The sequence below is a fragment of the Colobus angolensis genome, unplaced genomic scaffold (assembly GCF_000951035.1).
Source record: "Colobus angolensis palliatus isolate OR3802 unplaced genomic scaffold, Cang.pa_1.0 Scaffold89, whole genome shotgun sequence".
Lineage (NCBI taxonomy): Eukaryota > Metazoa > Chordata > Mammalia > Primates > Cercopithecidae > Colobus > Colobus angolensis.
Genome location: NW_012122820.1, coordinates 1139707 through 1153394, shown reverse-complemented (window position 1 = coordinate 1153394; position 13688 = coordinate 1139707). Strand labels below are relative to the sequence as shown.

The 13688-nt window shown below is 54.2% G+C and overlaps 1 protein-coding gene across 1 annotated transcript in view; it reads right to left on the bottom strand.

Annotated features, from left to right (window-relative positions):
- CFAP74 (cilia and flagella associated protein 74) overlaps positions 1–13688 on the bottom strand; it is a 114583-nt gene that overhangs the window by 13592 nt on the left and 87303 nt on the right. The window contains exons 19-25 of the mRNA XM_011930994.1: positions 13579–13643; positions 12904–13026; positions 11118–11239; positions 8730–8858; positions 7333–7420; positions 6643–6816; positions 4288–4421 (exon numbers count right to left, since the gene is read on the bottom strand). Coding sequence (XP_011786384.1) covers positions 4288–4421; positions 6643–6816; positions 7333–7420; positions 8730–8858; positions 11118–11239; positions 12904–13026; positions 13579–13643 — 835 coding nt within the window. The remainder of the gene's footprint in view (positions 1–4287; positions 4422–6642; positions 6817–7332; positions 7421–8729; positions 8859–11117; positions 11240–12903; positions 13027–13578; positions 13644–13688) is intronic.

Sequence of the window (13688 nt, the reverse complement as noted above, 5' to 3'; positions counted from 1 at the left end):
AAAAAAAAAAAAAAAAAGAAAGGAAATAAAAATGTAGTGATGAGGTGTTGCTGGTCTCAAATTCCTGGACTCAAGCAATCCTTCTGTTTCAGCCTCCCAAAGTGCTGGGAGTACGGCCGTGGCGCCCAGTGCTCACTAAAATTATTTTTTCGTGGATGTATCATTGATTATTATTAGTAATCAATTTTTCTCTTTTTTTTTTTTTGAGAAGGAATCTCGCTCTGTCGCCCAGGCTGGAGTGCAGTGGCACAATCTCAGCTTACTGCAACCTCCACCTCTCAGGTTTAAGTGATTCTCCTGCCTCAGCCTCCCAAGTAACTGGGATTACAGGCACCTGCTACCATGCCTGGCTAATTTTTGTATTTTTAGTAGAGATGGAGTTTTGCCATGTTGGCCAGACTGGTCTTGAACTCTTGATCTCAAGTGATCCACCCACCTTGGCCTCCCAAAGTGCTGGGATTACAGGCGTGAGCCACCGCGCCTGGCCTGACTATTCAGATATTTCTGTATTTTTCTTGTGTCAGTTGTGTATTTTCAGGAATTTGTCCATTTCATCGAAATTGTCATGTTCCCTGGTGCAAAGCTGTTCATCATGTTCTCTTCGCATCGTTTTGATATCTGTTGGGTCTGCGGTGATGTTCCCTGTTCATCATGTTCTCTTCGCATCGTTTTGATATCTGTTGGGTCTGCGGTGATGTTCCCTGTTCATCATGTTCTCTTCGCATCGTTTTGATATCTGTTGGGTCTGCGGTGATGTTCCCTTTCACTCCTGATACTGATGGTTTGTGTTTTCTCTTTTTATCCTGACGGGTCTTGCTAGGGGTAATGAATTTTATTAAATTGTACAAGAAAGACTTTTAGTTTGTTGTTTTTCTCTGTTGAACATTTCATTTCTGTTGCATTGACTCTTCCACTCTTAGCTTTATTATGTCTTTTCTTCTACTCTCTTTGGGTTTAATTTCCTGTGTTCTTTTCCTAATGCTTGAAAAGGAAGCTTAGATGGTTGATTTTCAAACCCTCTTTTCTGATATCTGCATTTAGAACGAGAAGCTTCCCAGGAGGTGCTGCTCTGACAGCCCACAGGCCTCAAACCTAACGGGTCCCAAAGGGAACCCCTGGTGGTGTCCATGAGGCTCAGTCACAAAAATATCCAGGCTGAGGGGAAACAAGCAAAATCCAGACCAGCAGCGGGGGCCTGAGGCGCCGACCTGGGGTCCCGGTCTGCTTGGGGTTCTCCTAGTTTCAGCACTCAAAGTCCTGTGGCCTGAGAAACCCCTTAGTGCCAGGCACACCAGCATGGTGGTCACCCTACATCTGTGCAAGGGTAGAAGCGTTTACGCTTGCACACACGCGTGTGTGTGTTCGGTTATAGGTACACAGGTATGTAATGAAAGTACAAGCCCTGGCATTCCCAACAGGGATGGGCTCTGGGGAGGGAGGGAGAACAAGGCCACCTCCGACTTGAGGGACAATGTTTGTTTCTGTAACAACGAAGAGAAATCGGAGGCAAGTAGGATAAAAGCCTAAGGTCTGTATTTTGGGTGGAGGGTACACGATGCTGACTTTCTGAGTTTGTGGATTATCTGAAAATGGAAGGCAGGAAGAGAGCAGAGGACGCAGGGCTAAGAAAGCTGGGGCCTTCTATTTTTTTTTTAGCACTTCACACACACACATGAACTGCAGGGGGTGCTCTGGAGCCATGGAGTTAGAAAAGCCTCTCTTAGGCCGGGCGCGGTGGCTCACGCCTGTAATCCCAGCACTTTGGGAGGCTGAGGCGGGTGGATCATGAGGTCGAGAGATCGAGACCATCCTGGCTAGCACAGTGAAACCCCGTCTCTACTAAAAATACAAAAATTAGCTGGGCGTGGTGGTGCACACCTATAGTCCCAGCTGCTTGGGAGGCTGAGGCAGGAGAATTGCTTGAACCTGGGAGGCAAAGGTTGCAGTGAGCTGAGATTGTGACACTGCACTCCAGCCTGGTGACAGAATGAGACCCTGTCTCAAAAAAAAAAAAAAAAAAAAAGAAAAAAAAAGAAAAGCTCACTGAACTGGGCTCCTTTTATTTTATTTTATTTTTTTATTTTTTATTTTTGAGATGGAGTCTCACTCTGTCACCCAGGCTGGAGTGCAGTGGCACAATTTCGGCTCACTGCAAGCTCCACCTCCCGGGTTCATGCCATTCTCCTGCCTCAGCCTCCCAAGTAACTGGGACTACAGGTGCCCGCCACCACGCCTGGCTAATTTTTTATATTTTTAGTAGAGACGGGGTTTCACCGTGTTAGCCAGGATGGTCTTGATCTCCTGACCTCGTGATCCACCTGCCTTGGCCTCCCAAAGTGCTGGGATTACAGGCATGAACCACTGCACCTGGCCTGAACTGGGCTCCTTTCTGAGAGTGAGGAGGAGAGCCAGGCGCAGTGGCTCACCCCTGTCATCCCAGCACATTTGGAGGCTGAAGTGGGAGGATCACTTGAGGCTATGAATTCAAGACCAGCTTGGACAACATAGTGAGACCCCGTCTCAAATATACAAAAAATATAAAAATTAGCCAGTCATGGTGGTGTGTTCCTGTAGTCCTAGCCACACTCAGGAGGTTGAGGTGGGAGGATTGCTTGAACCTGGGAGGTGGAGGCTGCAGTGAGCCGTGATTGCACCACTGCACTCAAGCCTGGGTGACAGAGCAAGACCCTGTCTCAAAAAAATTTAAAAAAATTTTTTTTAAAAATGTAAAAGTTCAGAAAGAAATAATTGCACTTGAAAATGAGCAGTAGAAAAAGGTCGAATCACAGGTGACATTGTTATGAGATGAGAGAGAATGAGAAGTGGAATTTATGTAAACGGTGAAGCACACTGGGAAGCGGTGTTATGAAGGAATCAAACGCTGCAGCCTGACGACTCCACGTGCGCCTCAAAGAGTTCAGAAAGTGACACAGGGTTGGAAACTGCGACATCGATAGGTCAGAGTCACAGGGCTGTGATTACGGATGGAAGGTGCAAAGCACTGAGCACCAAAGGCGGCTGAGGGAGAGATGACTGGGCATTAACGCGCCCCTGAGAAGGAGCCAACGTGGCTTTTGAAGTGGTCTGGCTGCCTGACTAGCCCAGAGGTCCTGCTGCCAACGAACTCGCAACACAGAACAGAGGAACGTGTGAACTGACACCACGGGACAGCATCCCACCTGTGGCACCTCCACAGAACAAACCCACCTGGCTGCTTCGATAAATACATTTCAAGGACCCACAGAGATGGAGGGAGGCCCCGACGGCCCAGGTCAGTAGGACCCAAATGTGGGTGATTGACGAAGGCACAGAGGAATTCAGGGCAGAATGTAATCTTTTCAACGAGGCTGGAATAATTGGAAGCCTCTGTGCAAAAAAATGAACCTCAACTTGGCGCCCATCTGAAATAAAAGCAATCAAATGGACCACAGACCCAGCTGTGACTGCCCCCCAGTGTCTTGGCCTCTGCCCCAGAACACATCTCTGGGGACTGATGGTCCCAGCAGCAACGAGAACCCACGCAGGACCACCGGCCACTGCTTCGGGTCCAGTTTCACCTCTCCCTCTACCACCTCCTTATCCCACTCTCAGGCTCAGGGAGGTGCAGAGACTGGCTGGTCGCACAAGACATCAGAGCATGCAGGTCTTTACACCAGGTCCACCCACACAGAAACACACTCACATGCATGCTCACACATACATGCACTAACCTTACACACCCACATACATGCACTCACACACATACATGCTCACTCACACACGGTCACTCACGTGCTCACACTCATGCAAGTTCACACACCCACGTACATGTACTCACACACACAGACACCCCGCATACACTCACATACCTGCACTCACACACTCACGCAATCACATATGCTCACACACATACACTCCCACATGCTCACACACACATTCAGTCTCACACTGACAAACATGCACTCTTGCACACACCCATATGCACTCACGCCTACTACAGTGATATGCCTGTATGTGCACACATGTTCATACACTCACACAAGCACACTTGTCTGTCCTCACACACATGCACACACATGCACACACGCACACACGGCTGAGCGAGCCCAGAACTCAAGGCTGCCCAGGTCCCAGGCCTGTCTGCACCCGGGTTTGAGGTTCCTGCCGGCTGGCAGTGCTGCCCAGCACAGCCCTGTGGTCAGCCACGCAGGTGGGGCCAGAGGCAGGGATGTGGTGCTGCAGGGAAGGGTGGCCTCTCCCAACCAGGTGCTCCAGGCCCACTGCATCCCCTCTCCCTGGCAGGCTCACCGGTTGATCTCAGACTTGCAGGTCAGCTTGAAGCTGTATTCCTCGGCCTTGGTGGGCTGGAAGATCACATCGAACTGCAGCGTTTCCAGGGGCAGGATCGTCCCAAACCCATCGTTGGGCTGCACGTCCACAAACTGGAAATGGAGGAGTGCTCTGAGGCAATGTCACGGGGAGACCATGTGGATACATGTGCAGCAGGGCTGTGAGTGTGAGAGTGAGTGTGAGAGATTAGTGTGATCATGTGTGTAAGAGATTAGTGTGATTGTGTGTGAGCGAGTGTGAGTCTGAGTGTGAGATTAGTGTGATTGTGTGAGAGATTAGTGTGATCGTGTGTGAGCGAGTGTGTGTGAGTGTAAGAGATTAGTGTGAGTGTGAATGAGTGTAAGAGATTAGTGTAATTGTGTGTGTGAATGAGTGTAAGAGATTAGTGTGTGTGAATGAGTGTAAGAGATTAGTGTGATTGTGTGTGTGTGTGTGTGAGATTTTTGTGTGTGCGCGTGTGTGTGTGTGAGTAAGAGATTAGTGTGATCGTGTGTGAGCAAGTGTGTGTGTAAGAGATTAGTGTGACTGTGTGTGTGAGATTAGTGTGATTGTGTGAGTGTAAGAGATTAGTGTGATTGTGTGTGAGCAAGTGTGTGTGAGTGTGAGTGACAGATTAGTGTGATTGTGTGAGCGAGTGTGTGTCAGTGTAAGAGATTAGTGTGATCTTGTGTGAGTGTGAGTATAAAAGATTAGTGTGATCGTGTGTGTAAGAGATTAGTGTGATCGTGAGTATGAGTGCAAGAGATTAGTGTGATCATGTGTGAGTGTGAGTGCAAGAGATTAGTGTGATCGTGTGAGCAAGTGTGTGTGTAAGAGATTAGTGTGATTGTGTGTGTGAATGAGTGTGAGATTAGTGTGATTGTGTGTGTGAATGAGTGTGAGATTAGTGTGATTGTGTGAATGTGAGTGTAAGAGATTAGTGTGTGTGTGAGCGAATGTGAGTGTGAGAGTAAGAGATTAGTGTGATCGTGTGTGAGCAAGTGTGTGTGTGTAAGAGATTAGTGTGACTGTGTGAGATTAGTGTGATTGTGTGAGTGTGAGTGTAAGAGATTAGTGTGATTGTGTGTGAGCGAGTGAGTGTAAGAGATTAGTGTGATCATGTGTGAGCAAGTGTGAGTGTTACAGATTAGTGTGATCATGTGTGAGTGTGAGTGCAAGAGATTAGTGTGATCGTGTGAGCAAGTGTGTGAGTGTAAGAGATTAGTGTGTGTGTGAGCGAGTGTGAGTGTAAGAGATTAGTGTGATCGTGTGTGAGTGTAAGAGATTAGTGATCGTGTGTGAGCAAGTGTGTGTGAATGTAAGACATTAGTGTGTTCATGTGTGAGCGAGCGTAAGAAATTTGTGAGCAATTGTGACTGTGAGAGTAAGATAGTGTGATCATGTGTGAGCGAGTGTGAGCATGAGATTAGTGTGATCGTGTGTGAGCATCAGTGCAAGAGTCAGAGATTAGTGTGACCGTATATGTGTGTGAGAGTAAGAGATTAGTGTGATCGTGTGAGCGTGAGAGTAAGAGATAAGTGTGATCATGTGTGAGTGAGATTAGTGTGACTGTGTGTGAGCGAGTGTGAGATTAGTGTGATCATGTGTGAGTGAGTGTGAGTGTAAGAGATTAGTGTGACCGTGTGAGAGTGTGTAAGAGATTAGTATGATCATGTGTGAGCAAGTGTGAGTGTGAGTGTAAGAGTGTGATTGTGTAAGCAAGTATGAGTGAGTGTAAGTGTGAGCGTGTGTGAAAGTGTGACTGTGTGTAAGCAAGTGTGTGAGTGTAAGAGATTAGTGTGATCGTGTGTGAGCGAGTGAGTGTGAATGAGCATAAGAGATTAGTGTGACCATGTGTGAGTGTGGCAGTGTGAATGTCAGCAAGTGAGTGTGAGCACATGTATGAGTGCATGAGCGATTGTGAGCATGTGCATGTGTGTGCATGTGTGTGTGAGAGAGACGGGGGGAGAGTGAGGACGGTGATGTTGGTAGCAGGGCAGCCCAGGGAAAGGTGAGGGGTGCCCAGGCTTGGGCCTCGTCCTAGCTACCTTGTGTGGCCCCAGCAGGGGAAAGTTCCAGAAGGAAGAGCAGAGAGAGGGATCTGGAGGGCAGGACGTGCATGGGACCGAGAGTAGGGGTGCAGCTGACAGGCAGAAGTTGGGCTGCACATCCAGGGCTGGTGTGCAGGGTGGGAGGTCCAGGTGTGGGGGGTGCAGCTGAGAGACGTTGGGCCACACGCCCACGCGTGGGCACCCTGGAGCACTGGCCACTGCATCCTGTCCCCAGGGCTTCCCGGCCTCACCCTCTTGCCTCAGGCCTGGCCGCAGGAGGTACCTTGGGAAGCTTGACGAACCCAAACTCCTGGGGCAGGAGTGAGTGGTTGTGGAGGCTGATTTCTGTCCTGATGGCCTCGTAGATGGTGCAGTAGCCAAAATCCACCTCCGAGGGACTGAGCTCCAGGTCCGAGGTGGTGACAACGGCATGCACGGTGAATTCCACTGGCTTGTTCTGAGGCACAAAGGGCGCAGTCGCTCTCGCAGCTGTTTGGAGACTTACCAAGTGCTCCCCAAACTCTGAGGCACGACCACTGCTGCTGCCTTGTGGCCACGGCCCACGGTTTCCAGTACACGATGAGGCCATCTTTTAATAAAACCCACTTCCCTGTGACCACTCCGACATGGGGGTGGGTGGCAGCTGAGAGTCAGCGGCAGGTGGAGTGGGGTGCATGTGTCCCTGTGTGTGGCACACATGGGCGCATAGACGTGTGCAGCTGTGTGGGCACCCCTCATGTGTGCACATGCAGGTGCGGGTGCCTGGGACACAGCCCTGCTGGCCTGGGCAGGCCTTGGAGGCCTCTCTCTGGCCCATGAGCACCCTCCCAGCAGGCAAGGCCCTCTGGCCGCTAGATGCCTCACTGGAAGGCAAGTGAGGATGGGCCCTTTTGGGGGCCCTTGCCTGGCCTCCCAGGAAAGCCACTGTTCCCCAGGAGCGCCCAGCATCCCTGGGAAGTGCCCCAACACAGACCTGGTCAGCCACCCATATGGTCATCGGGGCCTCCAGGACTCGGGTCTCCTTGTCAAAATACCTCCTCGCATCCTCCGGGAGGGAGCGTCTGAAAGAGGCAGACGAGGCGAATGTGCTTTCCTCTTCCCGTTTTGTGAAATGACAGTAAGACCCACTGTCAGTGGTGCTTCTACATCTTTGAGAGGTACGGCATCTCTGAAACATTGGTGCTGGGATACGCCTCGTGCCGACCTCCCGCTCTCGCACAGAACCTGCGAGCACGTGGCCCCCGTGGGCCCGCGAGGGCTCTGGCATGTCTGAGTCTAAGTAGCCAGTCACTCCCAGGAGCAACACAACTGACTGTGGCTCAAAAGCTGCGTTTAAATAAACAGAAAAAAATTCAATAGCCAAGTTTCAAATTAATATGGAGTTTGCATCATAAAGGAATCTTAAAAAGCCCTTTGAAAATGCATTTTCACTTTAATCAGAGTTTGATCTCTGATTACATAAGTTAGTGTTGTTATAGAAATATCAGGAAAAGTACAAATAAGAAAGAAAAACATCAGCTTCCCTGTGACAGGTGGCCGGCAGGGGCAAGTCCAGGAAACAGTTGATTTAAAGCTCAGCTCCACCCTGTTCCCCTCCAAGTCCCGCCAGGTCGTGCCTGCTGCGCCCACCTCCCTCACCAAGCTCCACTGAGCATCCTTTGTCTGGACCTCGGTCCTGGCCCGGATGCTGAGGGCAGCTCTGGGGAGCTGGGATCAGACACAGGACGTCCAGCCTCCAAAGCACAACAAACGCTGAAGTGCAGAAACCAAAGTCCACCTGGCAAAAGCAGAGACCAGGGGATGCACCCAGGAGGCCTGGAAAGAGCCTTGGATTGGAGAGGACAAGGGACAACTGGGTGACAGGGACACCCTCAAGACACAGGTAAAGGAGCAAATGTCAGGCGTGCACTGATCTCAAAACAGAACCTCAGGGAGTTACGGGGGAGGGATGAAGACAGGGAAGACAGGGTGGGAGCGCGCAGACAGCAGGGTGCCCGCAACAAGCCAGAGCCGTATCCTGGGCCACCTTATCCCAGCAGGCAGCAGACCCTCAGTGGCAGTGAGAGCCGCAGGCCGTGCTTGGGGGACGCACAGCCTCCCGATCTTTTCAACGAGGCTGGCATAACTGGAAACCTCTGTACAAAAAAATGAACTTCAACTTGGCTCACATCTTAAACAAAAGCAACCAAAAGGGACCACCGACCCAGCTGCGACTGCCCCCCAGTGTCATGGCCTCTGCCCTAGAATACATCCCTGAGGGGCGATGATCCCGGCAGCAGTGAGATCAGAGGAGTGGCCAGTGGAGGGGGGCGCCTCGGAGCCCACATCCTCCCACGTCCTCCTGCCCGGCCCTGGCATCCTGGCACCTACCGCGGCAGGAACTTGAGCTGCACGGTGTAGGACGACTGTGCCTGGATGTAGCCCGTCTCAGGCAGCAGCTCCAGGTGGGCCCTCAGCTCCTTGCACACCTCGAACTTCAGGCGCAGGGCAGCTTTCGACCTGAGGGCGCGTCGCAGGGCACTGGGTCAGGCGCCACAGCCGTGACTCTGTGCGTGCTCCATGCCTGGAGTTATTACAACATTTCTAAAACCCAAGCCCCCGACAGGTGCTCAGAGCCCACCCACTCCAAGCATGCACGTGCACCTCGACAATCAGAGTCTTCAAAGCCCTGCTTTGTAAGGGCTGTTTTATCTGAAATGAAATCTGATGAGGGATTCTTAAAAATAACCACATCGAAATGGAAGCATGGTCCTAATGGGCTCTCGGGAACCGGACGCTTTCCAGGAAGAGCACCTGCCAGGCAGCCCCCGGGTGCAGGGCCCTGGAGGGGACACGAGGGGTGGAACCCCTCCCTCCAGGGCTCTGCCCGCCTCCTGCCCAGGGCATACCCACATCCTGTAGCTCAAGCACAGGGCACGTGGGGGGCCTGGGAGAGCCACAGGCCTCGGTGATGACTGCAGCCTCCAACCCAAGATGCGCCTGAGAGAGCCCAGGTACCCACCAGTCACCTGGGAGGCTGCGTCTGTCTGGTCTCCACCTCCAGCTCCCTCAAGCCAACAGCCTCCTCAGGACCACCGGGAGTCGCCCTGTCCCCACAGTGAAGCCCCCTCCCCTCCCGGTCTTTAAGCCTCTGCTGAACACAGTGGTGTGGCCGCCCCACCACAGCTGCCCCGGGCAGTCCACGAGGGGGACCCGGGGGTGTAGCAGTGAGAAATCTCTCCCTCCTCCTGTGCTTCCACGCGACAGTCACCCGTGCTGTGTCAGCCCCGTCTCCGTCCAGCACAGACCTGCCTCTGACCTCTGACCACTACCCAGAGGCCACCCACAGTGCATCTGGGCACGCCGGCCTCTGCACCCCTGCTGCTGGGGCCCCGTGTGAGGTGGGTGCCCGGGTGCTCAGACACCGTGCCCTCCCTGGCCGGCAGATGCTGCTCTGTCTTCTGGTTCCCTTGTGGGGCCAGAGTCTATACAAACGAGTACACGGCTACGCTGAGGTACGCACACCCACAGCCGGAGGCCATCCACAGAGCTGAGCCCCACCCAGCCCACAACACCCGACAGACACGCCTGGGCCCTTTCTGTCACGTTTCCAAGGCCATAGAGAAGCTGTGGTAGGACGGATGCCGGAGCTGAGCAGACTCCACCGCGGCCACGCTAACTCACGCAGCTGGATCCCGGGTCACGGCAGACTCCACCGCGGCCACACTAACTCACGCAGCTCCCGGGTCACCGCAGGCTTCACTGCGGCCACACTAACTCACGCAGCTGGATCCCGGGTCACGGCAGGCTGCACATTCCCAGCCCGTGCCGGGCCCACAGGAGTCGGACAGCAGGAGGGCAGGTGCTGCGGGAGCCGTTCCTACCCAGGTCACCGGGTGGGAGGTGCCTGTGCCTGGGGCCGGTGCCTGGGGCCTCGGTATCCGCACAGCCTGCTCCTTGGTGCTGGTGGCACAGGGGATCCGTCATGGAATCCCCGCAGGCCCAGCCTCGTCTCTCTGCGCTTTCCCACCGGCATGGCTCTTCAGGGCAGGCTGCTTGCTCTGATGTCTGGAGCCCTCACCAAACCCTGCAAGTGGAGGCTGCCTCCTCCAGGCTCGCCCCGCCTGTGTCCACGAGAGGCTGAGGACTCCGGCCAGGCCGAGGCGGGCAGTGCGTTTCCTGCGGCTGCTGAAAGGACTTCCCCAAGTGTAGGCCCCACACCGAAGAGGCACGTTCATTCTCTCCACAGCCCGGAGGTCAGAAGCCAAGACAGAGCTAAGGCCGAGGTGCGGGCCGGGCTGTGCCCTGTGCAGCTCTAGGGCACAGGCGTCTTCTCTCCTTTCACAGCGTCTAGAAGCTGCAGTGTCCCTGGGCTCGGGGCGGCCCTTCCTCCATCGTGGAAGCCAACAGTGCGGTGTCTTCAAATCGGCCGGACTCTGACCCTCCTGCCTCCCCGTGACGCCTCCCAGATGACCCCGGATCACCCCCACCAAGGTCCCTCTTCCCAGCCACAGTGCTAAGCACCCCCCTTGCCACACAGGGTGACGTTCAGGGCCTGGACAGCAGCCGTGGCAGCCCCAGGTGCCGTGTCCCCGCTGGCCACCGGGGGGCTCACTGCCTGTGCACAGGTGGGCAGGGGATCACCCTGTGTGCAAGTCACCCCGTGTGCATGGACGGGCGGGGGCTCGCCGTGTGTGCAAGTCACCCCGTGTGCATGGACGGGCGGGGGCTCGCCGTGTGTGCAAGTCACCCCATGTGCATGGACGGGCGGGGGCTCACCGTGTGTGCACAAGCACGGAGTCCTGGTACAGCCGGTCGTACATACAGATCTTCAGGTCCACGCTGGGCTTTGGCACCCAGACCGGCACGTCGATGGCCACGCCCATGACCCTGAAATGCAGCTGAATATGGACACGTGAGCTCAGCAACAGGAGTTCTTTGGGCAAAGCAGGCGATGTTGGTGAGCACTGACACAGCTCCCAGGAGGAACGTTTCATGGGCTTGAGTTTTCTAACTCTTTGGGATGGCTGTGGCACTTTTCATATCATGTCATTTAAAATGTTCTTTTTTTTGAGACAGAGTCTCACTCTGTCACACGGGCTGGAGTGCAGTGGTGCAATCTCTGCTCACTGCAACCTCCGCCTCCCGTGTTCAAGCAATTCTCCTGCCTCAGCCTCCCGAGTAGCTGGGATTACAGGCACCCACCACCATGCCAGGCTAATGTTTATATTTTTAGTAGAGACGGGGTTTCGCCACGTTGGCCAGGCTGGTCTCGAACTCCTGACCTCAGAGATCCACCTACCTCAGTCTCCCAAAGTGCAGGGATTACAGGCATCAGCCACTGCGTCCAGCCAAATATTCTTTTTAAATGTTCATCTATTACTAAAACAGAATACTGGATCGCCAAGTACCTACCACTCAGCTTCATACTCATTAACATTTAGGTGTTTAAAAAAACCTTTCTATGGCCAAGCACGGTGGCTCACACTTGTAATTCCAGCACTTTGGAGGCTAGGCTTGGAGGATTGCTTGAGCCCACAAGTTTGAGACCAGCCTGGGCAGCATGGTGAGACCCCCATCTCTACAAAAAATATAAAAATTAGCCAGGCATGGTGATGTGTGCCTGTGGTCCCAACTACGTGGGAGGCTGAGGCGGGAGAATCGCTTGAACCCCAGAGGCAGAGGTTGCAGTGAGCCGAGATAGTGCTTCTCCCCAAGCACTGACTCCTGGGGCCTCAGGAGGTTGGAGGGGATGAGTCGGGTTTTGGGAGGGCCAGCAAGCCCCGGGCTGGGGAAGTGCAGCAGCCCAGCACAAAGCCGCCTAGGCAGTGGTACTGTCCTGGTGCTGTGGGGTGAGCCGAGGACTCTGAACACTTTGGAGGATGCGAGGAGCCACAGCCTGGGACAGGCAACCGCCCCAGCCCATGGGGGTGCAGCGGGGGTGCAGAGGAATTTTTAAGCATAGAAAGTTGTCACCTGGGGCTGGGCGCTCACTCCTATAATCCCAGCACTTTGGGAGGCCAAGATGGGTGGATCACTCGAGGTCAGGAGATCGAGACCAGCCTGGACAACATGGCGAAACCCCATCTCTATGAAAAATACAGAAGTTAGCCGGGTGTGGTGGCATGCAGCTATAATTCCAGCTACTTGAGAGGCTGAGGCAAGAGGATCACTTGAGCCCAGGGATTAGAGGCTGAAGTGAGCTGTGATCCTGCCACTGCATTCCAGCCTGGGTGACAGAATGAGATCCTGACTCAAAAAAAAGAAAAAAAGAAAAAAGAACAATGGCTCTGTGTGTGTGTGCGCGTATGCACGGGGCCCTGTGTGTGCGCGTGTGTACATGCATGTTTTTGCGTGGGCATGCGTGTGTGTGCTCATAGAAGCATGTCTGCCTGTGTATGCCAGTGTGCATGTGTGTGTTGTAAACTGTGGTGTCAACCATCTGTGCCACCAACTGGCCATCCCTGCATGGGCAAATGGCGACTTTGTGGCCAAGGGCAGCTGCTGCACGAGGCTGTGGAGGCAGGGGCCAGGGCGTGCGTCGCATGGCAGCAGGAATACTCACCGTTGGGCACTGGGGGTTCTTAAACATGACCTTGAACCTGGCTTGGACGTTTCCTGGGACGACCGGGGTGAAGATGATGGGCACCTTGACGGAGCTGAAGGGGCCAATTTCCCCCTCTGTTATCTGCACAGGAAGAGATGCCATGGGGTCTGCCAGGCTTCCTGGCTTTCAGGATCCCTTCCCAACCCTCACAATGGTGCGCTGCTGCAAGGATGGAAGGTGGCGGGACCCACGTCCCTGGTGGCCACTTGGCCACAGATGTCCTGGGCCTGGCCCAGCCCTTGGCAGACTCACTGTCATGGGATCCCAGCCAGGGGAGCTGGAAGCAGCCTGAACTCCTCCACATTCTCCCCTGCTCATGAGCTCAGGGCTGTGCCCCAGCCAGGGAGGCCACGGCCAGCGTCTACCCCACGTCTCACCCAGTGCCCCATATCCAGGAAACCACCTGTGGGTCCTGCACAGCCCCGGCTTGGGGAGGCGGTGGCCCCATGCCAGCTGAGATTACAAGAGGCCTGGAGGCTGCAAGTGCCTGGTGGACACCGTCCGGCCCATCTTTGGTCAAATGCAAGGGCCACCTGGCGGCGAGGGCCAGTGGGTTGGGGTGCAGCTGGGGCTGGGGGAAGGTGGGCGGTGTCTTGGATCGTGGCAGCTGTTTTAGGGCCTGAGCTGGCTGACCTCCCCCAGTGTGATCTCCATCTGCTCTTCGCTGGGAGGTATCGCTGTGGTTAATCTCTCCGGTTCTGGAAGAAAAGGGGATCCAGAGGTGAGGGTTGGCAGGGTGAAGG